Source organism: Xiphophorus hellerii, chromosome 12, assembly GCF_003331165.1.
Source record: "Xiphophorus hellerii strain 12219 chromosome 12, Xiphophorus_hellerii-4.1, whole genome shotgun sequence".
Taxonomy (NCBI): domain Eukaryota; kingdom Metazoa; phylum Chordata; class Actinopteri; order Cyprinodontiformes; family Poeciliidae; genus Xiphophorus; species Xiphophorus hellerii.
In genome coordinates this window covers 28,403,108-28,417,329 of record NC_045683.1, presented here as the reverse complement: position 1 = coordinate 28,417,329, position 14,222 = coordinate 28,403,108, and the positions used below count along the sequence as shown (strand labels likewise).

The 14,222-nt window shown below is 41.1% G+C and overlaps 1 protein-coding gene across 2 annotated transcripts in view; it reads right to left on the bottom strand.

Annotated features, from left to right (window-relative positions):
- sema4c (sema domain, immunoglobulin domain (Ig), transmembrane domain (TM) and short cytoplasmic domain, (semaphorin) 4C) overlaps window positions 1-14,222 on the bottom strand; it is a 130,043-nt gene that overhangs the window by 11,135 nt on the left and 104,686 nt on the right. For both annotated transcript variants that reach the window (XM_032578339.1, XM_032578338.1), the window contains exons 9-12: window positions 10,559-10,710; window positions 7,601-7,776; window positions 2,855-2,999; window positions 2,287-2,500 (exon numbers count right to left, since the gene is read on the bottom strand). In XM_032578339.1, coding sequence (XP_032434230.1) covers window positions 2,287-2,500; window positions 2,855-2,999; window positions 7,601-7,776; window positions 10,559-10,710 — 687 coding nt within the window. The remainder of the gene's footprint in view (window positions 1-2,286; window positions 2,501-2,854; window positions 3,000-7,600; window positions 7,777-10,558; window positions 10,711-14,222) is intronic.

Genomic DNA, 14,222 nt, shown 5'->3' with positions numbered 1-14,222 from the left:
ACGACCCATGTATTGAGGCCTTAGTCCTCGTGGCGGCGGTCGCAGGTTCGATTCCCGGCCTGGAGACATTTGCTGCATGTCTTCCCCCTCTCTCATTACCCTCTTTCCTGTTGAACTACTTTCAAATAAACGCCACTAGAGCGAACAAAACCTTTAAAAAAAAAAAAAAAAAAAAAAAAAAGAAATAATTTTGGGAATTCTAACGGACCTAAAACAATAAACATTTAATCTGATTTAACTTCAGACAGTGAGAAAAAAAAAAATGTGTCTCTCTTTTTTTTTTAGGTGTATGAAAATTTCTGATTTGAACCATAAATGACACTTTTCAAATTTAGGCCTTCGGTCGAACACTAGATTGCACTTTATGACAAAACTGTGCAGTTTGAATATCAGGCACTTTCAAGGACTTTATAGAGAAATCAAGGAGCACTTTCCAAACCTTGTAAACACCTAAATGAAATTCAAGGATTTTCGACACGTCGTCAGAAGATCCAAATAAAAAGAAACGCCGTGCGACATCATGTAATCAAACATGACAAGTCCAGCTTTCGCCAAAGCTCGTAAGACCTAACTCGCCCGTGTGCAACAAGTAACAGAGAAGATTCAACATTTTTGCCTCTTTTTTTTTTGTCTTCCTCTCCCCTAAAGATGGAGAACAGGATATTCTCTCGGGTGGCACTGCTCTGCAAGGATCAGGATGATTTACAACCAGGGAGAACTTTTTATCAGCCCTCGAACACACGTCAAAACGCCTCGGAGTGCTAAACGTCGAGTCTGAGGTGATGAATATGAGCTGCATTCTGAGCTGGAGCGTGAAGGCTGCAAGTTTGATCTTAAGGTTTGTTTTTTTTTTCAGTTTGAGGAGTGCACTGATCTCAAACGTGTTTGCGTTTTGCTGCAGATACCCGCTGCAACGTTTGCTTCATTGGGATTTTATGTGAGACAAAAAGGTGGATAGTTGCTAAGAGGAAAGAAAAAGAAGCAGAGCAAAGAATATGAAATGTAAGTTGTGACTGCAAATGCAACCCGAGTCGTTTTTACTCTATTCCGAAATCCCAAAGAGAAATTAGATGACTTTTTGCAAACTAAATTTCTTCAAAGAGTCGCTGTAAATGGTTATAGCGATGGGAAGGAAGGCTCTCCTGTAGCGGTCTGTGGTGCATCGGGTTTGAAGAAGCCTCTGAGTGAAGAGTCCGATCTTATACTGTCTCAAGCCGTTTGCAACCTTGAGCAGTTTTTTCTTCCAGGATTGTATTAAGCTGCATTTTAATTTTAGGGAATCAGCATCAGCCGATACTCTGAATTTTCAGGCTAAAAGCAAAAAAAAAAAAAAAAAATCGGTATCAGCAAAAATCAGGAAACCGCAATCGGTGCACCACTACATCAAATCCTCATCGAATCCTTAAAGAATTGTGCTTATAAAATTGTGAGAAAGTACAAGGGTCATGAATATTTTTGCAAACCCTCTTGTTTTGAGTTATAACACTAAGAGCTAGAGCTAGAAAAAGCCAAAAGGATGGCAGATAAGGCCGTTATTTTGAATTATTTATCTTTCGTTTTCTTGTTTTTACATTCCAGCATGGTGCTGCTGTTATTGAATCATTGAAACTGGACCAAACTATATTCCTACGCTCTATACTGTAAATTTATGTCTTTATCGTGTCTGTATCTTGCAGCTGCTGAACTTCTGCGCTCAAAGAACTAAGTAATATTGATGAAAAAGTGCAAGTTATAAATTACATTATCTGCTAATGGAACTTTTTCATCAATATTAAGAAATTATTTATATAAAACAAGCTTCTACATTCTGCAAAAAAAAAAAAAAAAAATCCTGTAAATTTATTTTATCTTGTTTCAAGTGTATGTAGGTATTTGCACTAGAAATTATACCAAAAATATTTGGTAAGAGTTTGTGGTTTTGCAACGTAATGAAGTGAAATGTCATTTGAGAGACTATTATACTTTCTCATATTATAAGTGAAATAATCTGCCAGTGAAGCTAGTAGTTTTTCATCAACATTAAGGAATTATTTACATAAAACAACTCCTATATCTCAAGGAAAAGTTACCTATAAGTTAGTTTTGTCTTATTTCAGGTGTAGTAAGATAACTGCACCAGACGCTAAACCAAAAACACTTGGTAAGGTTTTGTCTTTGCAGTGTAAAGAGGTGAAATGCAACTTCAAAACTACTTTTTTTTTTTTTTTTTTTACAGGACTTTATATTTTTCCATAAAAACACACCAATGTTTTCCCTGATAACCGAGGCGACGGAGCCTGTCCCTACCTGTGCCGATGAACAGCATGTTGTACGCCCGCTGGTCCAGGCCGCTGACCCGGTCCACCGCCAGCTTGGTGAAGTTGACGCCCTTGGTCAGCAGCAGGGGGCGACCCAGAGCTTTGTCCTCCATCAGTGGGTGTTTCTTGGCGAAGTTGAGCGTGGCGTCGGGCAGCTGCAGGGAGCTGTTGAAGCCGTTCTCCCTGTCTGAGTTAGTTATGCACTGCGGCGCAGGGAGAGGTTGGGAGAGAGAGAGAAGAGAACGGAGGGAAGGAGACTTCTTAGTTGGCGCTGGCGCAGGTTGGCATGGTTAGTTGGCGTGGAGGTTGACTGCCCTGCCTTCCCTCCGTTTGCTCCATTACCTTCCTTCCTTTCCGTCCTGGCCCATTATGCCCTGAGCTTTTTCGTGACGTGCCAGCTTCAACTGTTTTCCACCTCCACACTTCTCTCTCTATCACCTGTTTCTTTTCCTCCCCGCTGCCTCCCTCATTACCTCTCTCGCCCCAGCTCTCCTGCCCCTCACGCTGTTTTTTCCTGCTTCCTGAAATGTCCCTGGACTCTGAGTGGGGTTTCGTACCGATCCGGGCCGCGGGCTGGGGGTGGCGCCCGTGTATCGCCCCCATCTCTGTGACGCCTCCCTGTATTCCTTGTAGGAGCCTTCAAACACCTTCTTCACGTCGCCGATCTGGTACTGGCACACGGCCGACACGTCCACGTCGCCCCTGAAACACGACAAGAGAGGAAGGCAGTCAGCCGTGTGCGGCGGGGAAAATGTGACGGATGAATTATCTGTCTGCCGGATGAATGCCTGACACGGACGGAGGACGTGAAAGTGAGAGTGAAACGCGTCTGTCACTGGCATGTCAAGTGAATGTGAATAACAACAAAAAATGCATTTCTAATATGTCATGTAAAAGGTTTTTAACAAATCTCATTGCTATTAATAAAGCCCACTTTACTCTAAAGTCTCTCAATAGGATGTAGTGCAACAAAATGCTTCAGAAACAACCTAAATGTTACAAACAATATCTCAAGTTTCAGTGAGAATTTATCGTATCGTTTATCTTCTGTCATTTATCACAAACAGTTCTTGTAGATTTTTGATTTGATTTGACAATCGATTGTAGAACTTGAAAACTGATGTTGACAGGTTTCAATAAAAAAAAAAAGTCAGAATTTTCATTTTATTATTATTATTATTATTATTATTATTGTTATTATTATTATTATCCAGTCTTGGCATAAGCTATTTAAAACAAAAAATATGGATTCTACATCACAGTACAAGACACGTTGCAATGGTACATTAGTGAAAAATGAGTTACGACCATTTTAGTCACAGAACGTGCAGAGTTGACGTTGAACACAACTCAAAAATCTGAGACGGCGGCTTACGAAATCCAAGCCACACTTTTCAGATTTGCAAACAATTTTGAAAACCGTCTAAAATTTACTTTCCTTCCACTTCACGATGTTGCCTCTGTAATCCTGACGAAATACGCTGAAGTTTGTGGTCGAACGGTAACAAAGTGTGAAAAAGAAACAGCAGACAGATTGTGTCGGGAGGCGCTGGATTATTCACGCTGCTGTAGTTTTTGTATTGAATAAACTGCCATATTAATATATTTCCCACTTTTTTGTGGCCAATGCATCTGATGTTTAAACTCTTGTAAATAATTTAGGCTGCTGTGACTCAAGAGTTGCGTTTCGTTTAACATTGAGGCTATTTTTCATACACACACCCACACACACCCACACACGCATCTCACACAGCGAGTGGGACTAAAACTGGCTGTTGACTGGTGACCCAGGCAGATTAAATTACATTTGTCGCCATCATACGACATTTGATTTCCATCCTCATCCACTGGGAATGAGTTTCTTTCCTTTCTGTATTCAGCCACTCAGACACTGACATGCAGGCAATGTCGTTTACCAAAAAAACGTTGTGCACTTGTACTCAGGGAACTGTAAAAGTCACAGTTTTCAGCCTCCTGCTGTTTTGTTTGTGTGTCATTGTTGGAAACACTTATTGACGTACACGGTTTTAGATTTAGCTTCAAAATGGATTGCACACTGCAGTGCTTTGCAAACAGTCGAGTAAAGATTGTTTTTATGAACTTATGTCGTGATTTATCTGGGGGGGCAAAATGGGAGCAGAGCTGCTGATTTTATAAAGTCTAACATCGACGGCGACCTTCTGACTTGAACTCTGAAATTATTTCCCATAATGTAACGTTATCTTTTTTTTTTAAAGGTTTTATTGGCTCTAATGGCCTTTATTTGATAGTGAATTGACAGGAAAGAGGGTAATGAGAGAGGGGGAAGACATGTGGCAAAGGTGGCCAGGTCGGGAATTGAACCTGCGACAGCCAGGTCGAGGACTAAGGCCTCCATATTTGGGTTGTGCTTAACCCCTGCGCCACCACAGCACCACATGTAATGTTATCTTAATGTTATCTCTATCAAAGTGAGGCGGCTATAGAGTTGTTGCAGCGTGACGTCACACGCCCCAGATCCCGACCCCCTCTTCCTGCTGGAGGGCTAAAAGATGCTCACTGACGATGACTACGGTTGGTTTTAGCTGTTAAGTTGTCAATGTACCACGCTAAAACTTAAATGTACGCGTGATATGTAAAAGAAAAAAGGACAGAGTGCTTTTGCTACTAATAGTCAACACTACGACAACTGGATGACAAGGTCAGGAAGAAGTTTCAATAAAAAAAGTAGCTATGCTAGCTTGACTTTGACAACCTTAAGTTGATGTGCTGTGGAACTCTGTGTGTTTCGGTTTAGTTATAATATAAAACAAAAGGCAACTTGCACACCAACTCTGACATCATCACCAGTAGAGTAAGTGTTTAAATTAGCTAGCCAACCACCGCTGTGTTAGATTAGCTAATAGCAGCGGTAGCTAGTCTACCATAGCGATCACTTAAAAATACTTGCAAAATAAACATCAAGCCTAAAAACATAAAACTGTAGCAAACAGAATGTTCTGTTCTTTGTGTTGGAAATCTTTGAGTATTTTTTGGTGTTGAATTTTGGTATATATATATAGAGTCGCTGTTGTCAGTTGCTCTGACACACAGTCTGTGTGTAACGTAGCTGAAAAAGAAGAATGACACTAGGGGCTTTAGTTGTTCTTCAACAGATTTTCTGTGTTTTGTGGCGCACTGCACTAAATTAATTATCCCTACATCTGCAGGTCTCAATTTGTTAACTGAATCGCTCTACCGCCGCAGCGCAGCTATGGATGGCAAGTAAAAGAACAGTCTTTCTTCCCTCCAGCGATGTGCGCATGTGTGAAATTTTCAGATGAAACAATAGCATGCAAGGGGTCAGTAAGGTAGCCTTTCAGCAGCTGAAGGAACGCCAAATGAAGAAAGAAAGATTGCGGTTCAAAGCCGATCCGATTGGTGACATGATATCCTACTGAAGAATACAAAAGGCTCACTTCAAAGCCGTCCGCCTGGAGACGGAGAACACCTCAAACTTTCCTCCAAAAGAATCCCAACCCTCACCCACCACCACCTGAACCTGGCTGGGAACCACTAAAGTATTACAACTGGTCAAGCAAATTACAGTCTTTACAAAGTGGCTGCAACATCTAAAATATTAAATAAGTCTGGTAAATAGAAGAGCGAGGAAGATGTTTTCGGCATGTCTTATCATAAATGTTTAAGAGAGCTAATTTACGGAGGAAATTACCAGGGCTGTGATGGATTTTGGCTTCCAGGGGGAAATAAAGCAGCTGGGTTTTGACACTAAAACCAGAGGGCATATCTGTCAGCTGGAATCTTTATTCAATAGTTTAGTTAATAGTTGTAAATTGCTGTCATATTTGTGTTTATGACGGAAAAGATTCTAAATGAAGTGAGGAAAAAACGGCCTTCCTCCAGACAGACTACACTGCAAAAAATCTTACCAAGTACTTTTGGTCTAGTTTTTAGAAAGAAAAAAAATCTTAGGACACTTGAAATAAGGCAAAACTAACTTACAAGTAACTTTTTAGCAAGAAATGGGAGCTTGTTTTAAATAAATAACTGTTTTAACATTGATTTAAAAATCACCAGTTCTACTAGCAGACTATTTCATGTATAACAAGATATTTTCCTCATATTATAAGCGAAATAATCTGCTAGTGGAACTGATAACTCTTTAACATCAATATTAAGCTCCTGTATCTTGCTGAATAGTTTCTTGTAGGTTGATTTTGTCTTATTTTTTCACACTAATTTGCTCCAGAAACTAAACAAAAACTTGTTTTTGCAGTGTTGTAATACATCAGAGTTAATGTTTAAAATCTTAACGTTGGCTGGTAAATAGATAAATGTCATTGCTCCTTTTCACCTCTCTGATTTACCCCAGCCTTATCTCCCTCAGGTCAGTTGATCTTAGTTGTCCAAGGTGGAAACTTCAGGCAGACCGTCTCTGTTTCTGCTTTTAACTATCATACAGGCATCCTTACTTTATCCTCGTTCGTATAACTTCCCCTTCTCTTTCCTGTCCATTTACTGCGCAATAAAGATCACTAAACTTAAAAAATAAAAGCCCATCTTTTATGAATAGTGTTTGGCCCTGAGTAGGTGGTTCTCTTTAATGCCTCTGTCCTGTTTTAAAAGAGTTTCATGTCTTGGATTTATCTCTTTTATATATCAGGATCTTTCGTAAATGTACTGTTTTTTTTAAAAAAAGTGCTTTATAAATATATAATGTTATGGATTTGGATGTTCAAATGCTCCTACCGTGGCCAATAACTGTGCTGACTGAATAAATGTTGGATTTATCTAGTTTCGATTGTTTTTTTCTGTGTACGTTATGCTTCTGCTGTAAAACATGAAATTATTCTCCAGCGTTTTCAGTGTTTCTCTAAGTGGAGACCATACCACCGTGGTCCTAACGCCGCGGCTCATCGTTGTCGTAGAATCTTTCAAGGTCAAGACAACGGTTCTCTTTAGAAGACGGATTTATCGCCATTTAAAACCACATTAAATCTGTGTGACATCCAGCCTCTAATAAAAGCAATAAAACATATCCAAGGACGCCTGAGTGGTGCGCGCTCTAAATGGCTCACATTTGTAACAGTAATAACTTAAATTAAAACCCCCCAATTACGCTGTAAATACCTAATCGCACAAAGTACATCAGAGGAGCCATCTTATCAGAGCGACTCGCCGCTCGGCGATTTCATTAAGGGCTTCTGACACGTCGGCGGCGGGCGGCGGAGCACTAATGCGGTAATTAACTCTACCGCCGAGTCTGAAATACGGTGTAATGCATCTTTGGCGTCCGGCCGCGTGTCTTTTCCTCTCATACTGACCACTGAGCGTGAAAGATGCCGTAGAAGGTCGTCCCCCGCCAGTCGGGCCCCGGCAGCGTGAAGACGGCCCGCAGGTTGTTGAAGGAGACGTGGCGCTCCGGCAGGGAGCACTCCAGCCGGGCTTTCTGGAAGGTGGTCCACTTCTTCTGCAGGGTCCTGGTACCGCCCAGATCACCCTGAAAGAGCCACACACAGCACCTGAGCCACCTCTTTTTACTCCAGATGTGGTCCGTGCTCAAACCGACTTTGGATGTGGTGATGGACTCTGAGGTGAGCCTGCAGAGCCACATAAAGATGGTTACAAAGTCGGCCTTCTGTCGGCCCTCTTAAAACATTTCTAGGATTAAGGGACCTTTGTGCCAGCAAGATCTAGAGAAACTCCTCCACGCGTTTGTCTTACTGCTGGATGATAAAAGTTATTGCAATGATATTTTTGTTTTTTAGACCTTTTCCAAGTAATAAAATAGTAATGGAGTAATAATGCAAGTACGCACTCTATAAGATCAGTAAACATTCATTTGTAGTGAACATTTAGCATTGGAATTTAAAGACATTTTACATATCCAAAAGAAATAAACATCAGAAATAACAGATAAAGTGAATTATGACGTCTCTATAAACAAAACTGTCCAGGGACTAGTTGAGACCAATGGACCAAACTAAAGACTTTTTGTCATCCAGAGAAAAACAAACAGCCATGCAAATGGAAACAATCAAGCTGGTTTTAATTTATCATGTTATTAACAGATTTATTGATTATTGTAACAGGTCTAGGAATGAATAGATCTCTGTGAGACGTCCACAACTTCGGATTTTGCATTATAACTTAACTTTGCTTCAAGCTTTTTCTCCAGTTTTATCCCTGACCCGTCTGCCTTGATCTTCATGACTCTTTGTTCACTGATGTACTCTAACAAACCTCGGAGGCCTCGACGGAACAGCTGGACTTATACCGAGACCAAATTACACACAGATGGACTTCATGTACTAATTAGCGGACTTCTGAAGGCAGTTGTTCTCTCTGACTTTTTGCCGTACTTACACGTTGTCGAACAAAAACGAATGACGTTAGCGACATCTTCAAAGCCGACGCGGCAGAAAGAAACAGCTGACCTCCGCTTTTTCACAAACTGATCAAAGTAATAATCCTCCGACAAAACACAAATATACTCAAACGGCCACTCGGTGGTTTATGCTCTCTGCAAAGCAGACGGATATTCCTTGGTGCAGAACTCAGAAATATAGGATTACAAATGATTTTTTGCTGAACTCTACTTTTCAACCTGGATATGCTCTTTAAGCTCCCAGGTTTTTTTCTTCTTCTTCCATTTCTTTTAGCGCTTTGTTATATTGCATTTCATTAGCCTCCCGTTCACCCCATCAAAGACAAATATCATCTTTATTCTCCCTCTTTATCTGCTCAGCAGTAAATCTGTTCAGTTTGCACCCGCCGACTGAACTGTTGTAATTGCACTTAAAGGCTTTCAAATCCATTCTGACCCTCGGATATTGAAGTCGGATATGAAGGACAAAAAGAAGGAAAATAATAACGCTTATTAAAAAAAATAAAAAAATAAAAAAATCGGTAAATGTGTAGACAGGTGGTGCTGGATTGTGTTCTTCTTTGTGCTCAAAGGAGACCCAATTTGTTGAGTCGTTCCTATTATCCTCTGCAGATGATGTAATACAGGATTTAGAAGGTGCAAATGCATGTGGCGCAGCAGCAAAACACACAGAAGCAGTGCAACGCGTGCTAAGCTATCAGGACATAGTGTGATTCAAACAATTCAAACATCACAGCGCATTAAAGAACACTCAAGCAATCGCGCACGTCTCAGTGAAGAGGCTTCTGACGTGCGGCCGTAACGACGGCGCGGCATCAAAGCTAATTAGTTTTCCTAATGAGGCCATTTATTTTGAAAATGAATAATTAATTAGCAGATATGTCCACGTCAGTGTGATTGTCTCCACACGGGCCGATATGAGCAAGCTGGCGACGAGCTGAGAGTGTGTTGCTCCTGCTGCTTTGGGTTAAAAGAAACGATTTAAAAGCCACTGATCATTCTTATTCTCCTTTCTTTGTTTGGTAGCACGCGCTCTCCGCTGTGCTCACTCTCTGAGATCTTCTACTGCAGAAGATATCCGGCTGCTTTGGCTCCTACTGAACACGAGTTAGCTCTGCACAGCTAGCTTACGCTGTAGTTCCAAGGCTTTCAGGGTGTGAGTTTGCCTTCTTTGAAAAGTAGCTCTGTCTCAGTCTTGTTGGATGGAGATCATTGTCCCAACTCTTTCCACAGATTCTCAGCTGGATTTAGGTCTGAACTTTGACCCGTAGTGCAAAGCTGGCACATCTGTGCCACATCTGCACACCCAGAGGTTGTCAAATTTAGCTCATTCTTTCTTGTAAAATAGATCAAACTCAGGCAAATTAAATAAAGTCAGTCCAGACTTTGATTAGGCCATTCTAACACTGAAACGTGCTATAGCAATAAACTCGAATGACTGCTTAATTTACACACACAGGTGGACCTTATAACCAAATTGGTGGCTGTAATTAGTTGAAGTGTATTTTATAGCGGGGTATCAGAGTTAAAGGGGCTGAACATGTTCAATTAGTATAGTAGAAACCCCATCTATCATTTTCCTCTCCCTTTTACGCTCTATTTTATCAAAGTGAAACACAGGGAATACTTCTGCATTGCCCTCAACACTAGATTATTCCTAGAACTGCTCTCTAGCTAAAGCCCACAACGGTCAGCACGTTATTAAGTTCTCAGAAACAGCTGCCAACACAGCTGGAGGAGGCAGAAAACAGCTGATTCCCAGACAAGTGTGCAGAGAGCCATGAATCCGTCCCCGCATTCCTGTATTAACTCCTGGGTTAGCCGAGGCCGATCGGCGTTCGAATCGGTGCGTGTCTACGGAGCCCGGGCCGGCCTCCGGGACGGATCGGGTTACCTTGCAGACGCGGGCCACTCTGGCCACGGTGAGCTCGGTGTCGCAGTCCAGCTCCAGCGCTCGCTCGCTGAAGAAGAAGTAGATCTTGTCGTCGTCGCCGTCTTTGCTGCCGCTGCTCTCCCTCACCAGGGCCGAGCCCACGAAGTCCGGCTCTGCGGGGACACACACGCACACGCGGGCACAAAAAGGAGATCAGAGGGTGTATTTTTACTCGGCTGACATATATCACAAGTGAGCAGAGACGGTTTCAGCCTGCAGGCCTGAATCACACCCCGCGCTTGCTGGCTTGACACCTCCATCTCATCCTCTGTCGGCCTTTCTCACCTCCTCCTCTATTTGCTTTCATCATCCCCCTTCGCCTCACCTCTCCACCAGTCGTTTCTCACTCGCCGTCTCTTCCTCTGCTCACTATTAGCGATCCATTTTGAGTTTTCCCCCTTCCTCAGTCACTGCCGCCTTCTTTTTTTATGTCTCTGTGTCTGGGCCTCATTAGGTTGTAGATATTGCTTTTTCTAGACAATCAGGTTTTTGGGGGGTTTTTTTAAGAAAAAAAATCTTAGCTGCTTGGGGCTTCAAATTCATTTTTATGCCAGAAAGGTTGTTTTTTTTAATATATATTCTGTGAATTTACTGGCTGCCTAGATAGACTATTCTTTGTAAGGTAGGAGTCAAATTTTCAGCCGTAATGGGATGGTGAAAACTCTCCACCGAAGCCCAGACCAGTTGAAGGCTTTTAGTTTGGTCAGAAATGGCTTAAATTGAGGTGAGGCTGGTTTCATTGCAGGTCTGGTCTTAAATAAATAAAAAAAACTTCAATATCTGTATGAATAATAAACAGCCACGCTGCGCCTCATCTGTATGCGCCTCCTTTCTTCGCGTACCTACCCGTCTCCCCTCACCTCTCTCTCTCTGACTCTTCATCACCATTCCTAATGTCTTGTTTTTCCATCATCCATTTCTCCTGCTGTGACTTCATCCTCTTCTCTCCCCTTCATTTCTTTCCAAGTGCCTCACTCTGTCCCCCGCCTCCTCGACCCAAATGATAACAATCCTTCGTCGTAGCTGAAGAGCGAGCTTCATACTCTCAGCTTTTTTTGCCTCAAATTTCAGGCTAGTCTTTTGAAACGACGCGAAGCTTGATGAAAATGAAACAACCTCATTAGCTTCCACTGTTTTTGTAGCCCGTCTTCACTCCTCAACCTGAGTTAATCAATCATACTTTAAGTGGGTTTTTGTTCTAAATCAAAATGCTGAATGTAATTTAAAAGACTGGCTTGGATTGGTAAGCTACACCAATTCAAAGTGTGTTGGGGCTCCAATTTTACTGCCTTCCCACAGAGAAACAGGCCCTGCTAAGGCTACACAAAGACCTATTTAGACCCTAGCCAATGTTAACGTAGCTGTGATTTAAACCTATTGACGTGTTGCATGTTATTGTTTGCATCTGGAAATTTTGTGCATTCGCACAAAGCTGGAGAGTAAAAGGGCGATTCTGTTACTTGGCATCCATAGCCGCGCTGCCGCGGTAGAACGATTCAGCTAACAAAATGAAACCTGGAGATGCAGGTATCATTAATTCAGTGCAGTGTGCCACAGCAAAGGGAAAGTAATCCAGAAAATGGTGAACAACAACTCAAGAGTACTCATATTCTTCTTTCTTCACACTCTCTGTGTTGGCTATGTTACACGTAGCAACAGACTGACAACGCCAATAATGTATCAGGATCCATCAATGAAAAACACGCAAACATTTCCCACACAAAGAGCAGAACATTCAGTCACTATGTTTTCAAGCTTGATGTTTATTTTGCGATTATTGATAAGTGGTTGATTAGTTAATTTAAACACCTGCTCTGCTGATGATATGTCAGAGTTGATGTGTGGGTTTGAATTCCACAGCACATCTACATGCTGATGTTGTCAAAGTCAAGCTAGCATAACTGACCTACTTCCCTCTCCCTCACTATTTTTTTTTAATTGAAACTTTTTCCTGACTTTATCTAGTTGTCACAGTGTTGACAATTAGCAGCAAAGCAGTGTTCCTTTTTCTTTTATATATCACACAACGCTAAAGATTTAGCACGTTATGTTGGCAACCTGAAAGCTTAACCAGCGGTAGGTATTGTGAGCGAACATTTTTTGTCAAGTTGCAATATGTCTGTGTTTTCTTTATGTTTACAGAAAACAAAACTTTCAGGTCTAAAAGCTGTCAAAGCTTATACTTAGAAATAAAAATGCTTATAAGGTTCACAAATACCCTTTATAGACAAACAGCTGCATAAAGACGGCTTGATTTGATTCAATTTGAAAGAATTGAATCCTTTTTTTCAAATGGGATTTGGTGGTAATATTATCAAAAAGCAGAAAAACATTATTTATTTAAGAGCTAAAAACAGAGATATAAAGGTATTTGTGTCAACATGTTAGAATTTTTACAGGCTTTGAGGATCCTGCATTTTAATCTAAAAGGTTGTTAAACACCAAACAGTACAGGTTGTGCACTGACAAGATGTTTTCTGTCTATCACCAGAGGCAAAATTATGTTTGCTTTCAAGAAAAAGGACCACTTTACAGCAAAAATGTAACTTTTCTATCTCTTTGAATGAACTGCAGTAACATAAATGACGCAGACAGATGAGGAAAGGGAGTTCATTTGTATTTGTAACAAGAAAAAAGCACAAAAAAGTCCTTAATTCTGTAACAGTGACAAGTCTATTACATGTATTAATAACTGAGAGGTCCTGAGTTTGCCCCCAGCAAAATCTGCTCTCGTTCTTATGCTTTCCATGAGCAACTGAAAGGTGGCTAAATTTAGACTTCTAATAACATGTTGAAATAACGTTCCCTTTTAGAGCAAATACAGACCAATTTTAACCTAGACATCTATGGACACGTCAGACGTGTTTTTATTGAAAAAAATAAATCTCACAGAGTTTTTCTGGCCACTCTATAACCAGAACAACACACAGGGTGACGTTAGCAAGCTAACCTGCTGCTAGCTACAGCTGAAGCAGAATTATGTTTATAAACAAATACGGGCCATTTGTACTACTAACGCATATATCAAGAGCTGTCCAGAAATATATAGCCCTCATACAACACAGTTAATTACTGCAACATACTGAGGTAAATAGCTAGACTTCAAAAATAGCCATACCACTAGCTTAAAGTAAGTTCCATTTTTTTTCCCACAGAGAGGGCAGAAAAATATTTAATTTGACAAATATGAGAAAAAAACATTTCATGGATTGAAAGAGAGATAGAAACTTGTCTTAATGCATACATTTCTACTTAAAACATTTATTGCAACTTATGCAGCTCTCTCAAGTTTTTCATTCATCTTTAGTAAGAACACAACAGCTCATATTTCTAACTCTTACACTAGTTTAAGAATGGCCATGCTCATGTTCCAAGAAAACCACATCTATTTTCAGCAGTGGCACTATGAGTTATGTTCATTTTGTTTCTAATGAATGACTCTCGGTGATGAATGGCCGATGGTGGCTGTGGACTTGGAGGCCGTGTGAGAGGTGTCCCAGCTAGCTGAGATGACAAAGTGAGAACACACACAACGCAGTGTGTATTCACTGGAGACACAAGCTGAGTACGACCCAGGGGTGACCTCCAGGAAACAACTGTACCTCTGCTTTCTGCCACTAATGTT